This window comes from Pan troglodytes, chromosome 1, assembly GCF_028858775.2.
Source record: "Pan troglodytes isolate AG18354 chromosome 1, NHGRI_mPanTro3-v2.0_pri, whole genome shotgun sequence".
Classification (NCBI taxonomy): Eukaryota; Metazoa; Chordata; class Mammalia; order Primates; family Hominidae; genus Pan; species Pan troglodytes.
This window is the reverse complement of record NC_072398.2, coordinates 95,438,328-95,459,570: the sequence shown is the minus strand read 5'-3', so window position 1 is coordinate 95,459,570 and position 21,243 is coordinate 95,438,328. Positions and strand designations below refer to the sequence as shown.

The 21,243-nt window shown below is 46.5% G+C and overlaps 1 protein-coding gene across 8 annotated transcripts in view; it reads left to right on the top strand.

Annotated features, from left to right (window-relative positions):
• The first annotated feature begins 3,452 nt into the window (after positions 1-3,452).
• INTS3 (integrator complex subunit 3) overlaps positions 3,453-21,243 on the top strand; it is a 46,142-nt gene continuing 28,351 nt past the window's right edge. For 4 of the 8 annotated variants that reach the window (XR_010158193.1, XM_063813452.1, XM_016927563.3 and 1 more), the window contains exons 1-3: positions 3,491-4,330; positions 16,171-16,254; positions 16,805-16,888. Coding sequence is in view for 7 of the 8 variants with exons in the window: in XM_063813452.1 (XP_063669522.1) it covers positions 4,181-4,330; positions 16,171-16,254; positions 16,805-16,888 (318 nt within the window). In the remaining variant the exon portion in view is untranslated. Of the gene's footprint in view, positions 4,331-6,489; positions 6,600-15,644; positions 15,763-16,170; positions 16,255-16,804; positions 16,889-21,243 lie in introns of those variants that run through there. The other 4 variants (XM_063813455.1, XM_063813449.1, XM_001144061.8 and 1 more) reach the window with 3 other exon arrangements.

The window sequence follows — 21,243 nt, the reverse complement described above, 5'->3', positions numbered from 1 at the left end:
GAGGCAGGAGAATGGCATGAACCCGGGAGGCAGAGCTTGCAGTGAGCCGAGATCACACCACTGCACTCCAGCCTGGGCAACAGAGCGAGACTTCATCTCAAAAAAAAAAAGAAAAGAAAAAGAAATGTTGTTTAACCAAGTTATATTTTTATGGATATGTTATTAATATGTATTCCAAAACTGTATGAGATTCCTAAAATTCTGATATATCTTGGTTTGTTATTAGTTATATTTATGGTTATTATGTTAAATTATTGTAGAACACAGAAATAACCAAATTTTCTTGCCAATTTTGACTTTTGATTTTCACTTTTGACTTTATGATTTTAAGTGATTTTTTTTTTGAGATACAGTCTTGCTCTGTTGCCCAGGCTGGAGAGCAGTGATGCAATCTCAGCTCACTGCAGCCTCCACCTCCTGGGTTCAAGTAATTCTGGTGCTCAGCCTCCTGAGTAGCTGGGATGACAGGCATGCCCCACCACCCCCGGCTAATTTTGTATTTTTAGTAGAGATGGAGTTTCTCCATGTTGCTCAGGCTGTTCTCGAACTCCTGACCTCAAGTGATCTGCCTGCCTCAGCCTCCCAATGTGCTGGGATTACAGGCGTGAGCCACTGCACCTGGCCCAACTGTCATTTTATTAATACGTATATAAGAAGAACTATAGTTTATGCCCTGACAAATGTATATCCTACTAAAGAAGGGGAATTAAGCTTCTCTCTCTCTCTCTCTCTATATATATATGTATGTATATAGATGTATGTGTGTATATATATATATATGTGTGTGTGTGTATCAGAGACAGGGCCTCACTCTGTCACCTAGGCTGGTGTGCAGTGGTGTGATCATAGCTCACCACAGCTTTGAACTCCTAAGCTGAACTGATCCTCCTGACTCAGCCTCCTGAGTAGCTGGGACTACAGGTGCACGACACCTCACCCTGCCAATGTTTTTATTTTTTGTAGGGACAAGGTCTCACTTTGTTGCCCAGGCTAGTCTGAAACTTCTGGCTTCAAGTGATCTTCCTGCCTCTGCCTCTCAAAGTGCGGGATTACAGTCTTGAGCCACTGCACCAGGCTCCCAGCTCCTACTTTAAAAAACCCACAAACAAATGGAAGTATAAAGTACAGTGTTCTACCCTTTACTCTTCTTTTTTCACCTATGTATTTCCAATTACATATACATGTATTTCCAATGACACACAGTAATGTTATTGTAATAACTTGAGTTTGCATTCTTTAAAAAAATTTTTTTTTTTGTAGAGACGGGGTCTTGCTATGTTGCCCAAGCTGGTCTCCAACTCCTGGACTCAAGTGATCCCCCTGCCTTTCTTCCCAAAGTGCTGGGATTACAGGCGTGAGCCACTGCACCCAAAGAGTTTGCATTCTTCAGCGGCTATGCAATGTTTTGCACCTAGAAGAAATCCAAGGTATTCTCAATAGAACTATAGACTTTCAGTGCTAGAAAGGTATTTAGAGATCAGCAAGTCCACCTCTTATTTTACAGATAATTAATGTACAGAAAGTCAAAATGACTTCCCTAAGGTCTTACACCTACTAATAAAGAAAGGAATGAGTGAGCCAACTTAAAGGAACATTCACATATAGAGTTAAAATGTTAAGCCATTACAAGTGTAAAAGTAAATAGGATTGCCTGTAGTGGTAACTAGTATCTGTACAGTGTATTCCAGTTTAAAATGTGATCTCACATCCATTAGGTCACATAATGTTCCCAAAGCTCACAGGCAACCTTTGTCTCCATTTTACTGGAAGTAAAACAAGCAGGAATGTGGATTTTTTTTTAAAGGCTACCCAAGTGAAGCAGTGGGTGTGGAGAAGGAACAAAGAAATCTGTAACTGGTTGTGATCAATGAGTTGTAAACACTACTGCACTAGGACAAGCCTGTGGATTTTTTTTTTTTAAAGCAGGCTTTAAAAATAGCGAAATTTGGCCGGGCGCGGTGGCTTACGCCTGTAATCCCAGCACTTTGGGAATCCCCGGACGGGCGTATCACGAGGTCAGAGATCGAGACCATCCTGGCTAACACGGTGAAACCTCGTCTCTACTAAAAATAGAAAAAAATTAGCCAGGCGTGGTGGCGGGTGCCTGTAGTCCCAGCTATTCGGGAGGCTGAGGCAGGAGAATAGCATGATCCCAGGCGGCTGAGCTTGCAGTGAGCTGAGATCGCGCCACTGCACTCCAGCATGGTCGACAGAGCGAGACTCCGTCTCAAAAGGAAAAACAAAACAAAACAAAACAAAATTAACCGGGCGTGGTGGTGGGTGTCTGTAATCCCAGCTACTCGGGAGGCTGAGGCAGGAGAATCGCTTGAACCCGGGAGGTGGAGGTTGCAGTGAGCCGAGATCACGCCATTGCACACCAGCCTGGGCGAAAACAGTGAGACTCCGTCTCAGGAAAAATTAAAAAAAAAAAAAGCGAAATTTGATCTGTCTTTGGGCCTGTGAAAGATAATCCTAAAGTGCTCTTGAAAAAAAAAATGCCACTGAGACACACAGATGGAAAACCAAGAAATACAAATGGACTTACAAAACAATCAAGGCCACATTGCATTCGCAACGCATCACAACACTGCATTGGGTGAAAGTGACATGGGTCAGTCCCAGATACTCAAAACAAAAATGAAGTTGGTTCTATCATTTGGAACATTTTTGCTGGAGGTAGTGCTGGCACGATTCGAACGACTTGTTTTGCACAAGTGGGTAAATGCACATTTTTTTTTTTTTTTTTTTTGAGACGGAGTTTTTGCTTTTGTCGCCCAGGCTGGAGTGCAGTGGCGTGATCTCGGCTCACTGCAACCTCCGCCTCCCGGGTGCAAGCGGTTCTCCTGCCTCAGCCTCCCATGTAGCTGGGACTACAGGCGCCCGCCACCACGCCTGGCTAATTTTTGTATTTTTAGTAGAGACGGGGTTTCACCACGTTGGCCAGGATCGTCTCAATCTCCTGACCTTGTGATCCGCCTGCCTCGGCCTCCCAAAGTGCTGGGATTACAGGCGTCAGCCATCGGACTCGGCCTAAGGGGCAATGCACTTTTTTTGCAAAGTCTGATAATTGCACTTGTGTGAGTGCATATACGTGCCTGTGTGATGCACTCTTAGCTCTAGAAGCTGGCTTCATACCATCCGACGGCATTTGCTCTGTGACTGCCTACGGGTTGGGGTACCGTTCCCTCCCCCGCCCTGCCACTTAGTGGCAGGCTTCGTGTCTCTCAAAGCCACGCAGGGACATTGCCCAGGTTCCTGCACCCACCCAAATTCTAGGAGGAACAGGGCGGAGGCTGACACCGCGCATGCGCCTCAACGCACGCCGGCGCAGCCTCTCTCCTTCCTCATCGCCTCGCGCTCCCACCCCCGCCGAGAGCAAAGGAGGGAAGCGATTGGGCACGCTAGTTGTCCATCAGACCAGGCTCTCTTCTCGCTCAACACAATTGGCAGACGGAGAAAAGGCCAGTCCGCCGAGGTCTTCCTACCCCTTGGAGACTCAGCGCCACCGCGGAAGCAGCTATTGGCGGAGGCCAGGGGCCGCGACTGCTCACTTCCGGCGCGGGCCTAGACGATTTCTCCCCCTCCCCCGCCCTCCGCCTTCCCACCCCCCGCCCTTCCACTATGGCCGCTTCTGTGTGGTGTGGGGAGACGCTGGTCCTCCCCGTCCTCCCATAGCGCTTATTGCCTCACCCTCACCCCCTAGGGGCCGGATCCAAAGGCGCTGCACTCCCCAAGCCTTGGGGCATCAGCCAGGAAGGTTTCCTACCTCCTAATTCAGGGGCAGGACTCCTCTTTTCCCCCCACGGGGAAAAGAGGCAGAAACTTAGGGGTTTCCCTCCTTTCTTAGGGTCAGACGCTCTTAGGGTCCACTTCTTCAGGGGCGGAAGCCTCTCCTACCCTTCCCATAGGGGCACAGGCCTTTAACCCACTGTACTTCGGAGCCAACGCCTTTCCCTCAGCACTGCCACCCGAGAGTCAGGACCCAGAGGACTGTGCCTTCGCCCCCAACGCAGGCGCGGCCTTTTGGAGAGGAGGGAGGAGTGGAGAGGACAGGGGCCCTTGCTCTCCCCTCCCCAGCTTGTTCCTCTTGCCCCCCAGTCCCTGGCAATCCAGAGATCCCGATATCTAGGACTGTCCATCCATCCACTCCCTGACCTTTTCCCGTCTCCTGGCTGCAGCCATGGAGTTGCAGAAGGGAAAAGGGGCGGCAGCAGCAGCAGCTGCTTCGGGAGCAGCGGGAGGTGGAGGAGGAGGAGCGGGAGCAGGAGCCCCAGGAGGGGGGAGGCTGCTACTTTCAACCAGTTTGGATGCCAAGGATGAGTTAGAGGAGGTAGGTGTGGGGGGAGGGAAGGGAGTTAAGAAATTGGGTTTTGGAGGGATACTGGAGCGGATACCGGGTGGGAGGACGGGGGGTGGGGGCGGGGGTGGAGGCTTTCAAGTTTTTTCTGAAGTAACACAAACACTGCTCCAGCTTCCTGCTCCTGAGGGAAGAAATGTGGGCCAACTTCCTGGACAGGTTGTCATAGTAACAGCAGCCACTAGTATGAAAATGGGTGGGGGGTGTTGGTGAAGGAAGGGATACAACATCCAGGTTTACCGAATTTATTTTTGACATTCCTTTCCACATACACACCCCAGCTATTTTTACTATCAACCCTGTTTCAGACTTAGGTCAATATATTGAGTTGAGATGTAATGTATGTCTGTGTAGATGTTTGGGGGCTGGTAAGAGCTGGCAGTAGACCTTGGACCCTCCTGTTAGATGCTATCATTGACTTCGTGTAGACACAACCAATTGCCAGTGATGTTAACTGGGCATCTAGAATGAGTGAAGACTTAAGAAAAGTGAGTAGTGTTTAGTTTGGTGGCATCAGCCACTGTAGTGGGGTGAATGGTACCTAGGGGATTCTCCTTCAGAACCAGATAGCACACACAGAGGAGAGAACACATCGCTTCTGAAAAAGAAGGTGGAGCGAAGAAATGGAATGGACCTGAATGAGGACTTCAGGGGACCTGATAGTTGCCCCTCCTGTCCTCTTACCCAGGTTTCTCATTCTGCCATCTCAGAGTTGATCACGTATACCTTTCCACTCCTACAAACGAGAATATGTACTTAAGAATATGAGATCTAGGCTGGGTGCGGTGGCTCACGCCTGTAATCCCAGCACTTTGAGAGACCGAGGCAGGCGGATCACAAGGTCAAGAGATCGAGACCATCCTGGCCAACATGGTGAAACCCCGTCTCTACTAAAAATGCAAAAATTAGCTGGGCATGGTGGCTTGTGCCTGTAATCCCAGCTGCTTGGGAGGCTGAGGCAGGAGAATCGCTTGAACCCGTGGGCAGAAGTTGCAGTGAGCCAAGATTGCGCCACTGCACTCCAGCCTGATGACAGAGCGAGAGACCCTGTCTCAAAAAAAAAAAAAAAAAAAGAATATGAGATCCAGAACTGAGACGTGATTGCTTAACTGTTTGTAAGGCCTAATATTCAACTCGGTGGTTATCCAGGGACAGGATGAGTACATTAACAGGCCTTGGCTCTTCACTGGCTGTTTCCCAGCTTCTAACTTTATCAGCTATTAGAGGGTGGGCAGGCAGACAGGTGAAATTCAGAATTTAGATTTGAAAAAATGGGTCAGATACAAGATGGTAGAACATACATGCCAAAATGAACTTTGTGAATCAAGAAGTGGCTGGATAGTAACTTTGTGGATTTTCCACCAGCAAATGTCTACTTGCAGTCTGCCTTCCCATCATCCTTTTCCCTCATAATTCTGTGGGCATTCAGGTAAATCAGTTTGTTTTCTGCTGTCTGTAGTTATCAGCTAAGGTAGATATAATTATGAATGTGAACAATGTATTCCCAAAACAGGTGAGAATGACTTTAGGACTGCCTGGCAATTGGAATTATCTACTTTTTAAGAAATGGCCACTGTCATTGTCAAAACATTTCTTGATCCCTGTGTACTAACACTGGAGCTCTAGAAGTATAGAAAGTCAATAATGGACTGCCTTTGATCCCTCCATCAGTTTGAGTGGAGGGCAAAAGACCCAGGGGTTGAAATCCCCACCCTGATTCTTAGAGGCATCATTGTGTCTCTGCTTTAATTCAATTCACTGAATAGTACAGCATCCTGTTCTTCTGAGCAGTGACGTGTTTGCTACTAAATGAAATGATGCGGCAGGAGGGGACCATCGAAGAGGGGAAGCATGCATTTTCTGGCTTTTTTTATACTGAGAGTGAACTTCCAACTGTTTCCAGGGAAAAGGGGGAGGGAGGGTCTTTCTTTTTTTCTGATCTCCATAATGTGGATGTTTCCCAGTATGTCTCAAGCTCCCCCTTCTTTGCCCTTTGTCCTTTGCATTTGAATTTTCTAGCAAGACTTGCCACACTATTTTTTTCCCAATGTGTGTGGTTCGGTTATCCCCACTAGACCAGAGGGTCTCTAAGGGCAAGACTTACTGGCTTCTTCCTCTGGGTCTCCCCACAGATCTCTACACACAGAAGTTATGAAAACTTGGTGTTGATCGACTGACCTCTGCTTGTTCTGGCTTGGTTATTTTCCCATCACAGACCTACCTATTGCCCAGGAACACAGAGGTAGTTTCCTGACCATATATGCTTACTGTGTGCTGGGTCTGATAGGAAAACAGGTTGGAGGACATCCAAGGTCTGCCTTTCAAAGCTTATCATCTAATGGCTTGATTTAACACACCCACAAGAAGGTAAAAAAAAAACAAAAGAAACAAAAGAAACTAGTTAGAGTAGTGAAGAGACAGGTCATTATAATTGGGTGTGATTAGGAAAGACCTTTAGAGATTTGGAGTAGGAAGCACTGGTCAAGAGCATCCCAGGCAGGAACTCTTAACTCTTCTACCCTAGGGAACATTTGGTATATCCTTTCTTCTCTTTGGCCCTGTTTTTCCCTTTGAAGGCGGAAGTCTTCTTGCCCATTCCCATCCCAATTTGGGGAGGGAATAAGATAAAAATAGTGCCAGAGATTGAAGGAGTTTAGAACATGTAGTTCCTAATCTCATGAGCCTTGGTAGCTCCTGGTTTTTCTTCTGCCAAAGAGGGACCAATCACTTTTAAATCAGGCTGAAAGTGGGAGGCCCAAGAGCGTCCTCTTTTTTTTTTTTTTTTTTTTTTTTTTGAGATGGAGTCTCGCTCTGTCGCCCAGGCTGGAGTGGTGCAGTGGTGGGATCTTGGCTCACTGCAAGCTCTGCCTCCCGGGTTCACACCATTCTCCTGCCTCAGCCTCCCGAGTAGCTGAGACTACAGGCGCCTGCCACCATGCCCGGCTAATTTTTTGCATTTTTAGTAGAGACAGGGTTTCACCATGTTAGCCAGGATGGTCTCTATCTCCTGACCTCATGATCCGCCCACCTCGGCCTCCCAAAGTGCTGGGATTACAGACTTGAGCCACCGCGCCTGGCCCCGCGTCTTTTTTTAACTTTTTTTTTTTTGAGACAGAGTCTCCCTCTGTCGCCCAGGCTGGAGTGTAGTGGCGCGATCTTGGCTCACTGCAACCTCTGCCTCCCGGGTTCAAGCGATTCTCCTGCCTCAGCCTCCAGAGTAGCTGGGATTACAGGCACTACCATTCCTGGCTAATTTTTGTATTTTTAGTAGAGATGGGTTTCACCATGTTGGCCGGGCTGGTCTCGAACTCCTGACCTCAGGTGATCCACCTGCCTTGGCCTTCCAAATTGCTGGGATTACAGGCATGAGCCACCGAGCCTGGCCAGAGCTTCCTCTTAAGCGCTGGATAGGTCTCAGGGTTGCATTTGGTTAGAGGTATGTCTCTACCTGGTTTTCCCCAAGGAATAATTCATATACATATGTGAGGAATCTCCAGGGACTGGGCTTTGAGTCACTTCTAGTTTTTGTCCCCTTACAAATCATAATTTCATATACCAGTGACTCATGGTTGTGGAATACTTTGAACGCAGCTTGTTCAATAACTCCTCACCTACGTGAGTCCTTGGGGATTTTTTTTTTTTTTAAACGGAGTTTCCCTCTTGTTGCCCAGGCTGTAGTGCAATGGCGTGATCTCAGCTAACTGAAACCTCTGCCTCCTGTGTTCAAGCGATTCTCCTGCATCAGCCTCCCAAGTAGCTGGGATTACGGAAGCCCACCACCACACCCGGCTACTTTTTTTGCATTTTTAGTAGAGACGGGGTTTCACCACGTTGGCTAGGCTGGTCTCAAACTCCTGACCTCAGGTGATCCACCTGCCTCGGCCTCCGAAAGTGCTGGGATTACAGGCGTGAGTCACTGTGCCTGGCCATCCTTGGGGGTTTTATGAGTTAGATTGTATATTCCTTTTCTGAAAATGAGGAATTTAGTCTTTTTTTTTTTTTTTTTTTTTTTGAGATGGAGTCTCACTGTGTTGCCCAGACTGGAGTGCAGTGGCATCATCTCGGCTCACTGCAACCTGCACTTCCCAGATTCAAGCGATTTTCCTGCCTCAGCCTCCTGAGTAGCTAGGAGTAAAGGCACGCACCACCATGCCCGGCTAATTTTTTTGTATTTTTAGTAGAGACAGGGTTTCACCATGTTGGTCAGGCTGGTCTCAAACTCCTGATCTCATACACCATGTTAGGCTGGTCTCGAACTCCTGACCTCATGATCCACCTACCTCGGCCTCCTAAAGTGCTGGGATTACAGGAATGAGCCACCGTGCCGGGCCAGAATTTAGTCTTTTAAGGCCACTGACTTCCCATAGGGAGCAGTATTTACCGAATACTTTTTTTTTTTTTTTTTTTTGCAGATGCAGTCTTGCTCTGTCTCCCAGGCTGGAGTGTAGTGGTGCGATCTCGGCTCACTGCAACCTCCGCCCCCTGGGTTCAAGCGATTCTCCTGCCTCAGCCTCCCAAGTAGCTGGGACTGCAGGTGTGCACCACCACGCCCAGCTAATTTTTGTATTTTTAGTAGAGATGGGGTTTCACCATGTTGTCCAGGCTGCTCTCGAAGTTGTGACCTCGTGATCTTCCTGCCTCGGCTTCCCAAAGTGCTGGGATTACAGGCGTGAGCCACCGCACCCAGCTGTCCTTGGGGATTTTATGAGTTAGATTGTATCTTCCTTTTCTGAAGATGGGGTATTTGGTGTTTAAGGCCACTTCCCATAGGGAGCAGTATTTACTGTATGCTTTTTTTTGGGGGGAGATGGAATCTCGCTCCGTCACCCAGGCTGGAGTGCAGTGGCACGACAGCTCCCTGCAACCTTCACCTCCCGGGTTCAAGCGATTCTCCTGCCTCAGCCTCCCGAGTAGCTGGGACTACAGGTGTGCGCCACCACACCCGGCTGATTCTTGTATTTTTAGTAGAGATGGGGTTTCACCATGTTGGCCAGGCTGCTCTTGATCTCCTAACCTCGTGATTCGCCCCCCTCAGCCTCCCAGAGTGTTGGGACTACAGGTGTGAGCCACCACACCCAGCCACTGTATGCTTTTTACCAGACTCTATATCCACCTGGCTGAGGGAGGGGAAATGGAAAGGTTAGAGGGGTTCCTCCAGCTTGAGTCTCCAGCTTTGGGTATATACTGGGAAAGAGAAAGGCCTTCCCCCCCTTTCTCCCCCATTTCATCTGCTGCTGCTCTCATGGAAACCATGGTCAGGTAGTCTTAGTATTAGAAAAATTAGTTCAGGAGCTCCTAGAGATTGTTAATATTTACTCAGCTCTCTAAGGTACTGTCATGGAGGGCTTACTCTGAACAGAGCCATTCTGCCAGCAATTGTTGGCATCTGAACCTATGATTCGATCTTTACTAAGAGCCTCTGGAGACTAGGGGAAAAGGGTTGCTATTACTTGATTGTAGGGATCTGGCTTCCTGTGGCTTTCTTTGAAGGGACATGGTCCTTTGTCACCCTGAATGATTTGTAATCAATTTTCCCATCCCTGTTTGGAAAAGTAATTTCTATAGTCCAGGAAGAGTAAAGTATCCTTTATACTTCTTGTTGCCTGTGAACAGAAAGGACTGGGCCTCTCATTTTTTCCTCATTGCAGTTATCCACCCATCCAAATTCTGGACTCTCACTTTCTACAATCTTAGCTGAGCCTCTCTGTTCCAAGAGGCCACTTTGCTCCTTCACTGAGCAGTGACCCATAGAGTTGACTCAGGCCTCTGAGCAGAGCTCACAGGAGCTAGGGAAGGGGCCTAGAGAAACTGTTCAACCCAAGGTCTCTCAGCAATAGATCATTGCTGGAGGCTCAGCTAGCCCTTTGTGTAGCCAGCTTTGCAGGATCTGGTAGAGGGTACATCATTCAGGCCCCTCCCTCTCCCCTACCTTTTCCTCTTGTCTCCTAGAAGGCAAAAGTTTACAGAGAGTAGATAGGAGAGAAAGCTTTTTAGCCTGGTCAGGAATTTATTCATGTCCTGTGGTAGGAGTTTTCAGGAATCTTTAAGGCCATCCCATTAGAATAGAAGTAGTGTCTGGGAGTGGAGAGGTTTTAGTTCTCTAAATTTAGTTGTGCAATTGCTGAGCTTCCCGCAAATTGAATAGTTTTTGTTTTGTTTTGTTTGAGACAAGGTCTTGCTCTGTCACTCAGGCTGGAGTGCAGTGGCGTGATCATGGCTCACTGCATCCTCAACCTCCTGGGCTCAAATGATCCACCCACTTCAGCCTCCCAAGTAGCTGGGACTATAGGCACGCCACCACACCCAGCTAATTTTTAACATTTTTTTTGTAGAGACAGCGGCTTCACTATGTTGCCTAGGCTGGTTTTGAACTCCTGTCCTCAAGTGATTCCTCCCCACCTTGGCCTCCCAAAGCGCTGAGATTATAGGCATGAGCCACCATGCCTGGCCGCAGATTTAATAGATTCTAATTTAAGTGAGGCTGTATGCTAGGTGCTTTCACATATGTCATTTTGTTTAATCCTTACAGCAACCTTGTGATAGAGGCATTATCTCTGTTTTGAGGGGTTTTGAGTGGCTAAATTACCCAAGATTAGCCTAAGGCTGGCAAGTGTGGAGGGTTCTTTCTATGTTATGCTTCCTGTCAGTTTGCTTATTAGCTAGCTGCTGTTTGATTTTGCTTGCCTTTCCTCTCCATTGATTCAGCAGAGATTTTTCCCTTTGGTAGGAAGGAATATCTAGAATTTTAGAATGCTGTGCCACTCCTTGTTCACCATCTCCTTCTCTGAAACTGTTAACCTAGGCTGTGTACAGGGCTTCCCCCAGATCTCCTAGTAAGAGCAATCTGAACCTAGCAGCTGGATGTAATTGATTCCCCAGTCCGTGATAATTGTCTTGGGTTGAGAGGGATGATTTTTGAGACAGGGCCTTGCTTTGTCACCCAGGCTGGAGTACAGTGGTGCAATCACGGTTTATTGCAGCCTACAGCTCTTGGGCTCAAGTGATCCTCCTGCCTCAGCCTCCCAAGTACCTGTGACTACAGGTGCACACGACCATGCCTGGCTGATTTATTTAGTTTTTGTAGAGATGGGGTTGGTGGGGGTCTCTTTCTGTTCCCCAGGCTAGTCTTGAACTCCTGGCCTCAAGTGATCTACCTGCCTCGACCTCCCAAAGTACTGGGATTACAGGCGTGAGCCACTGTGCCCGGCAAGTGGGATAAGATTTAAAAACAGAGGAAGCCCAGCTGGAGGGTTTTCCTTCCCTCCCCTTATCATATAGGAGGTGGACTAGGTAATACTGGATCTCAGAGCTTGTGGGAGAGGTGGGCTGTGAGAGTCATAGCTCAGCCTTCATGTGACCTCACAGCTCCTTTTCACAAGTACACAGGTGCTTTTTATTCAGGCTGAGCTGCCAATCTGACCTAATTTGGAGCATAGTCAGACCTGATATTAAGTTGTAATAAGTGGCTTGGGGCTTATCTTAGCTTGAAGTTTTATAGCTATGGGAGCTACAAACACTTGCCTTGCCTTAACACTCAGTTCTACTCTGTGCCACCTTATGCTCTTACACAGGATAGACATAGGCAACCTGAGGATAATGGTAAAGGAGAATCATGATTGTCTTTCATTCTTTTTTTTTTTTTGAGATGGAGTCTTGCTCTGTCACCCAGGCTGGAGTGCAGTGGCGCAATCTTGGCTCACTGCAACCTCTGCCTCCCAGATTCAAGCAATTCTCCTGCCTCAGCCTCCCGAGTAGCTGGGATTACAGGCGCATGCCACCACACCCAGCTAATTTTTGTATTTTTAGTAGAGACGGGGTTTCACCATGTTGGTCAGGCTGGTCTCGAACTCCTAACCTCATAATCCACCCGCCCTCTGCCTCCCAAAGTGCTGAGATTACAGGCGTGAGCCACCGCGCCCAGTCCAATTGTCTTTCATTCTTTTTTTTTTTTTTTTTTTTGAGACGGGGTCTCCCTCTGTCGCCCAGGCTGGAGTGCAGTGGCACAATCTCAGCTCACTGCAAGCTTCGCCGACCGGGTTCACGCCATTCTCCTGCCTCAGCTTCCTGAGTAGCTGGGACTACAGGCGCCTGCCACCATGCCCGGCTAATTTTTTGTATTTTTTTTAAGTAGAGGCGGGGTTTGACCGTGTTAGCCAGGATGGTCTCTATCTCCTGACCTCATAATCCGCCTACCTCGGCCTCCCAAAGTGCTGGGATTGCAGGCGTGAGCCACTGCGCCCGGCCGTCTTTCATTCTTAAACCTCTATCCTATTATCCATATTTGTCAGTTCTTCAAAATGCTGTGATAGAACCACTTCTCAATAAGATGTGTGGTGATGACCTCTAAGATCAGGTAGAAGTAAACCAGCCTTCCTTTGTCCTTCTTTTGCCAGAATCATTATCACTGGAAATTGGTTTTTCTTAAACAGTTTTTGGGTTAATCCTCAAGATAAAGTTTTAAAAGGACTCAGGAAATAGTTTAGGTGGTGATAATGGAGAGGTTCATTGACTTACGAGACGCATTTTGTCAGTATCTTACCAATATTGCTTCTTCTGAACAGGGACCAGTGACTAAGGTTCCCTTAGAATGTTGAACACATGACATGGTGGAGTTGAAACCAGAATGACTGTTGGGTAGGCTTTAATGCAGCTATTTTCATCCTTGTTTAACTAGAGACCCTGGTACTTTTTTTTTGGACAGAGTCTCATTCTGTAGCCCAGGCTGGAGTGCAGAGGTGCAATCTTGGCTCACTGCAACCTCTGACTCCCAGGTTCAAGCGATTCCTCTGCCTCAGCCTTCCAAGAGGCTAGGACTACAGGTGCACGCCACCACACCTGGCTAGTTTTTGTATTTTTAGTAGAGACGGGGTTTTGCCATGTTGGCCAGGCTGGTCTCAAACTCCTGACCTCAAGTGATCCTCCCGCCTCAGCCTCCAAAAGTGCTGGGATTACAGTCGTGAGCCCTGGTAGGTTTTCATTTGGCCTTTGGTGCTCTATTTTTCTTTCCTCACACTCTCATTGTTTTTAAAGTTTGTTTTTAACATTTTGGGGGGACATTTCAAATATAAAAAAGTAGAATAGTAAAATCTTCATGTAGCCATCACTCTGCTTCAGTACTTAACAGTAGATAGCAATCTTGTTTTATCTTCTTTCAGCTACCTCTGTATTACTTTGAAGCAAATCCAAGATATACAATTTTATCTGTCAACATTTTATATAAAGTCTATAAGAAAAGGACTTTTAAAAAACATAATCATAATATTTATATCATAACTAAAAACATTAACAGTAATGTTCTGTTGCCCAGGCTGGAGTGTAGTGGTACCATCATAGCTCACTATAGCCTTGCCCTCCTGGGCTCAAGTGATCCTCCCACCTCAGCCTCCTGAGTAACTGGGACCACAGGCATGCACAACCATGCTCAGCTAATTTTTTTCTTATTTATAGAGATGGGGTCTCCCTATATTGCCCAGGCTGGTCTCGAGCTCCTGGGCTCAAGCAGTCCTCCTGCCTCCCAAAGTGCTGGGATTACAGGTGTGAGCTACCGTGCCCAGCCCTTAAGCATTTTTGACAGGCCATTTGTTTTGTAGAATATCCTTCAGTTTGGGTTGTCTGAAATTTCTTCATAATTGGACTGAGTTTATGCATTTTTGGCAAGAAAACCATAAAAGTGATGTTATATCTTTTCAGTGCATCCTGTTAGAGGCACATAGTGTTAACATGTCTCATTATTTAGTGATATTAACTTTGATCACTTGGTTAAGGTAGTGTCCTCCAGGCTCTCCTACAGTGATTATTATATTCCTTTTGTAATTAATAAGTATTTTGAATCTATGTAAATATCTTCTTTCTCTGAAAAGTTTCACCTACTAGTTTTACCATCCATTGATGATGATATTTGCCTGAATCAGTTATTACTTTCACCATTTCATCTACATTTATTAGTTGGCATTGTACTGTAAGGAAGAGCTTTTCTTTCTTGTTTATTATGTATGTATCTATCAAAATGGACTGATGGATTCTCATTTTATTCGATAGATGATAATATTAAGTGTCTTTTTTTTTTTTTTTTTTGAGACAGTGTCTCGCTCTTGTCATCCAGACTGGAGTGCAATGATGCCAACTCAGCTCACTGCAAACTCTGCCTCCCAGGTTCAAGCGATTCTCCTGCCTCAGCCTCCTGAGAAGCTGGGATTATAGGCGCCTGCCACCATGCCTGGCTAATTTTCTTTTCTTGTTTTTTTTGAGACGGAGTCTCACTCTGTCGCCCAGGCTGGAGTGAAGTGGCATGATCTCGGTTCACGGCAACTGCCACCTGCCAGGTTCAAGTGATTCTCCTGCCTCAGCCTCTCGAGTAGCTGGGACTACAGGCGTGTGCCACAATGCCCAGCTAATTTTTGTATTTTTAGTAGAGACAGGGTTTTTTCACCATGTTGGCTAGGATAGTCTTGATCTCTTGACCGCGTGATCCACCCGCCTCGGCCTCCCAAAGTGCTGGGATTACAGGCGTGAGCCACCGCGCCCGGCCGGAGTTTCGCTCTTGTTGCCCAGGCTGGAGTGCAATGATGCAATCTCGGCTCACCTCGACCTCTGCCTCCCGGGTTTAAGCAATTCTCCTGCCTCAGCCTCCCGAGTAGCTGGAATTACAGGCATGTGCCACCATGCCAGGCTAATTTTTGTAGAGACGGGGTTTCTCCATGTTGGTCAGGCTGGTCTCGAACTCCCCACCTCTGGTGATCCAACCCCCTCGGCCTCCCAAAGTGCTGGGATTACAGGTGTGAACCACCGCACCCAGCTAATTTTTGTATTTTTAGTAGAAACAGGGTTTCACCATGTTGGCCAGGCTGGTCTCGAACTCCTGACCTCGGGTGATCCGCCCACCTCAGCCTCCCAAAGTGCTGGGATTACAGGCGTGAGCCACTGCATCTGGCCTAAGTCCCTTTTATTTTATTTTCTTTATTAAAATATATTTTTTTGAGACAGAGTCTCGCTCTGTCGCCCAGGCTGGAGTGCAGTGGCATGATGTCTGCTCACTGCAACCTCTGCCTCCTGGGTTCAAGCAATTCTCCTGCCTCAGCCTCCTCCTCCTGAGTAGCTGGGATTACAGGCGCACACCACCATGCCCGGCTAATTTTTTGTATTTTTAGTAGAGACGGAGTTTCACATGTTGGTCACGCTGGTCTCGAACTCCTGACCTTGTGATCCGCCTGCCTCGGCCTCCCAAAGTGCTGGGATTACAGGTGTGAGCCACCGTGCCCGCCCTATTTTATTTTTTTTTTTGAGACAGGGTCTCGCTCTGTCACCCAGGCTGAAGTGCAATGGCGCGATCTCTGCTCACTGCTGCCTCTGCCTCCCGGGTTCCAGAGATTCTCCTGCCTCAGCCTCCCAGGTAGCTGGGATTACAGGTATGTGCCACTGCGCCTGGCTAATTTTTGTATTTTCAGTAGAGACGGGGTTTCACCGTGTTGGCCAGGCTGGTCTTGAACTCCTGACCTCAGGTGATCTGCCCACCTCGGCCTCCTAAAGTGCTAGGATTAGAGGCATGAGCCACCACGCCTGGCCCTAAGTCTCTTAATATATGGGTTTCCCTCACTTTTTTTCTTGCGATTTATGTGTTAAAGAAATCAGGTCACCTGTTTATGGTTTCCACATTTTAGATTTTGCTGGTTATATCCTCATGGTGACTTTATAAGTAAACTGGCAGTTAGATCAATGGGCATGATCAGGTTTGAATTGTTAAACTTTTAGGGGCCCAGAAGTACTTCCTAAGTGGTGTTATGACACACTGTTCATTTTTTCTCACCCCTTCCCAGAGATTGGAAAGGTGTATGAGCATTGTGACATCGATGACTGCTGGTGTCTCCGAGAGAGAAGCCAATGATGCCCTCAATGCGTATGTAAGTAGAATGCTGTCCCTGCAGCCACTGCTGCTGCTGTGAAAGTCTTGAAACATGGTCAAAAAGATGGAAAGACTAAGTGGTTGGGGGTAGGGGACTGAAATTCATCAAGTCTTGGCTCCCTGAATCAAATTTCTCAATTCTTCTCTCTTACTGTGGGAGCCTATCTCTTGGAGCCTTGGGCATCTTTCAGTACAGCTTTTTATTTTTATAGCAATGTGGTCTCGCTGTGTTGCCCAGGCTGGAATGCAGTGATTGTTCACAGGCATGATTATAGTGCACTATAGCCTTGAACTTCTGGGCTCAAGCGATCCTTCTGCTTCAGCCTCTGGAGTAGTTGGGACTACAGGTGTGCACCACCACACCTGTCGTCCTTATCTCTCTTCTTTTTTTAAAAATCTCTTTTAAGAGAAGGAAATCATCAGATTTAAAAGTTGATTATTCTCCTTTGCATCTTCCTTAGGAGTCCCATGTTTTCTGGGAGAAACTGAGTTTGAGAACTTACTGCCTGTGAGTGACAACTAGTTTGTTTTCCTTTCTCACATTCCAGGTGTGCAAAGGCCTCCCCCAGCATGAAGAAATCTGCCTGGGCCTGTTTACTCTCATCCTCACTGAACCTGCCCAAGCCCAGAAGGTAAGGCACCCTGCTCTGGACCCATAAACCCTCCTCATATATGATCTGGGATATGGTGGAACTTACAGTTTAACTGGGGTAGTATGAAACTCTTCGACCAGAGCTGGATCACCTTGTTCTCCAAATATAGTTACAAGTCCCTTTTTACTCAGTGAATTGGTCATCCTCTGACTAAAGTCCTTTCTCTATCTCCAGATTCTGAAGCTAAATGGCAGTCATGAAAGTGAAAAAACAGAGTTTTAAATTTTAAATTTATGAGGCAAGGCTAAAAGGGTTGGGATTAAATCCAGGGAATAGAAGAGAACAATTGTAACCAAGTCCATGAGAGTTCTTATCCAGAAGAGCATGGCCTGTAGTTTGCAGATTCTGCCATTGGCAGGTGAATAGAAAGCAGGCTTAAAATTTTAGTAGGTAGGATTTAGATGAGACAGCTTAATGTTACATGATTGATGCAGTAAATAATGTAGTGATTAGGAGAATACTGGAGTATACTGGAGTCAGACTTCCTGAGGAATATTGTATGAAAACTTGTCTGGGGTTCTTCACAAACTGAAGAGTCCCCTTTATGTGGAATGGTTCCAGTAGGTTCCCTCCTTGAGGTGAGGGACTAGGCAGGGTGATCTCTTTGAATTCTGTGAGATAACTTGGATGTCAGAGATGGTGTCATTTGTTCAAGGGGAACCAAAGGAAAATCATTTCTGGGGATAAGAACAGGATGCTCATGGTTCCTTGGCATAGCTGCTTGAATTAACCTCAAGGGAAGGATTTATGGGCATGGGAAACTGATCTGTTTGTACTTCTGATGCCAGCTGGAATAGGGTCTGGGGTGAGGGTGGGCAGTGAGTCAGCAAGTATTCACAAATTCTTGGTTTCCCAGGAAAGCCAAGCCCATTCTGGGCTGGGACCTTGTCGAGTTAAATTGCTGTTTCATTTTTATACTGAATTTATCATCAAGATCCTTGAAGACAAATGAATGTTTCCAGTTGGGTGGTTTTAAAGAGTGATATGATCCAGTCCAGCACATCCATTTTAAAGAAATTGTTGGCAAAGATGAGAGTAGATGGGATGGAGTTAAAGTTTAACTTCCTCTTGTGTGGGTTTTTTAATCTTTGTGTGTGTGTGTGTGTGTGTGTGTGTGTGTGTGTGTGTGTGTGTGTGCGTGCCCATCATTGGCTGTGTGTGAGTTTTTATAAATACCATTCAAATTCCATTTAGTCATCTCAGTGCAAATTAGTCTTGCCTGCTGGAAAGTTTTGTTTGTTTGTTTCAGGTGATCTGAACCAACCTGGGTAAATCAGTAAACCTAAGTGAAGGGGGCAGAGTATGTGTGGTATTTCTAGCTCCTTGCCTGGCCTATCAGTAAGAGGCCACTGGGTTCTGCAATGTAAATGCTTATTATGTCATGAATTTGGCCATCCAGACACAGCAAGAGACTAGAGTATCTCCTCTTCTTTTTGCCCTATAACAGCCCCATGTGGGAGGCCCAGGCCCTCTGGGGAAGTGAAGCATTTGCCTCGGGTCTCATAGCTGGTTGACACCTTTGCTAGCATTCATGTTCACATGCTAAAAGTTTCCAAGTAAATCCCCTACCTGTGAGCCTTCCTGGGCCGAGCCTCCAGGTCAGGCCTCTTCAGACAAAGGCAGTAAAGACAGAATTAGGAGGACACAGTTTTAGGCGGGTGAGGAACTATCAAGTAGTGACTCATTCAGAGACCTTGAGCCAGGTCAGAGCATGATGGAAGAATTAGTGACGTATCTCCCTAGAGCTTTGCTCCTTCTCCCTAAAAGGGTGATTATTTTGTAAAAATACTTCTGTCCTACAGAAGTTTTAGGTGGGAGTTACTGATGAGGACTGATTGTAATGCATCATTTTAGGCTTCAGCTTAAAGCAATGGGACTGTTTTCTAAGGATTTGTATTTGGGGTTAATTCTGCCTTTGGAACAGAAACCTCAGGATGTATTTGAGATTTAGTTGTTCTTGAATCTCCATGGGCTGAGATGGGAAGTGGATATGGTGGAGAAGTGTGGAAACTGAGTCTTGAACAAATAGAATACTGCTATAAGGAAGGTTGAGCTGAGGAGCCTCTGTTAGTACTGGCAGGCAGGTTCAAGGAGTTAGGGCCAACTCTCTGGGACTTAGTGGGTGGGATTAGGATGGATTGAACAGGTGAACAAGAGAATTCAGTTAAGGAGAAAGCAGGTCAGTATTGGGAAAGAGTAGAGGATGCATGGGGTGGATTTTGTCTCATTTGTACCTTCTTGATTTGCATCAGCCCTCTTGGCAGCTCTTAGGAATGTTTATATCCCTTGAGTTTATTTATTTTCTATTTGGTGTCTGAACTAAACAGCTGGGAGCAGGCCTGGCTGGGGAACTGTGGCAAGGAGGGAGGCTAAGGTAGAGTCCTAAGCTGTGCAGGTGCTGGCAGTCAATAGATAAAGGTAATGGGAAAGGGTCTAATGTCAAGGTCTGTCTTCATCAAAAGGTCAAGGACTCAGGCCCAGGCAGCTCTTGGTCTAGGTATTTCTCCCAGCAGGCAGCTCTAGAAAGAAGCTTGGGGGCTCTGGGGCCTAGACTGACACATCACTGCTCTTGACACATTCAGGATAGATGCCATCCAGTCACCAGTCACTTTTACTTTTCTTTGAGACTCTCCACTTCTCTTTTCCTCACTGAGGGTGTGCATGTGCGTGTGTGTGTGTGTGTGTGTGTGTGTGTGTGTGTGTGTGTGTTTCATCTGCTGCTTTTCCAAGCTGGTCAGCAAACCGACACAGAGGTCGGTAACACAACTGGCAGCCTTAGGTGTATGAAACTCTCAGTTCTCATTTGTTACCAGCAGTTGTGGTTAGTAAAGATCCCAGATGGAACATGGAACTAGGCAGACAGTATCTGCTGTCTTCATCTGACCCTGTATCTCCTGAGAGAACTTGTCCTGCTTCCCTGTCCTGAGTCTGTTCTGCATTCATTTGAACAACAAGTTTCTTCTCTAGTTAGTAATGTCTGTCTTTGGCCTGACACAGATTTTCCCTCTGCCTCTACTTCCTTTGTCCTCTGCCCATTCTGTGACTTACCTCCAGGGGAGGGTCCAGGACTTAACTATCAATATTTGACAGTAATTCACTGGGACCCTTCATCTCTTTCTTGTTTCCTTATTTGTTTTTTTGGTCTCCCAACCATCAACCATCCCCCAGAGGGAGTCATTCTCTTTTGGGGATGAAGTTTATGGCACATGGAGGATCTCTCACTGTGGGTATTTTCATCATCAGTTGGTTTGACTTAACGACAATAGAGGCAGAAGGAAGTGACAATAGCTAATCTGTTAGGAGTCTCTCAAGGCCAGAGAGCAGATGGTACTGAGGGGTACATCTCTTTTGAATGCATAGGGTGAAAGAGTTTAGAAATGTTGCTGCACGGAGTGGCTCATGCCTGTAATCCCATTGTTTTGGGAGGCCAAGACAGGAGAAAGGTAGAGTCTCAAAACTATTACAAACTCGTACCGCTATTCCCAGCAGCCTCTTCTGGTTATTTCTAACGTTGATACAAGAGGTGGTTAAGCATGTTATTATAGAATTGGAGTGCCTGGATTTGAATCCTGGTTCTTCCTCTAATCTCTTATGTCATCTGGGGCAAATAACTTTTAAGCTCTCCATGCCTATTTCCTCATCTGTAAAAATAATTATAATAAGTAGTACTATTTTAAAAGGTTGTTATGTATATCAAATGCAGTAATATATATATATATTATTGTTGTTGATGCCATCCTTGCTGTATTATTGCTTGCTATAGTATAACAACATCCTTGCTGTACTTTTTTTTTTTTTGAGACAGGGTGTCTCTGTCACCCAGGCTGGAGTGCAGTGGTACGATCTTGGCTAACTGCAACCTCCACCTCCTGGGTTCAAGTGATCCTCCCGCCTCAGCCTCCCTTGTAGTTGGGACTACAGGCATGTGCCACCACACCTAGCTAATTTTTGTATTTTTAGTAGAGATGGAGTTTCACCATGTTGGCCAGGGTGGTCTCGAACTCCTGACCTCAGGTGATCCACCTGCCTCGGCCTCCCAAATAGTGCTGGGATTACAAGCATGAGCCACCATACCCGGCCCTTGCTATACTATATGATTATTATTGTTGATACCATCCTTGCTACTGGTCTTCAGAGGTTGTGGGAAGCTACCTGCCTAGTTTCTACTCTTTCTGATGAGATCCTGACAGGATAGAACTCAGCAGGCTAAGGAAGTTGCTAATGAGGCCCCCTAAGGTATTCCTCCAGGAGTCTGGTCTCACAATAGAGAGAGAGTGAAAAAAAAAAAAAAAAACTAAGGGGGGAAGGGAAGCAATAATCTCACAGAAGAAATT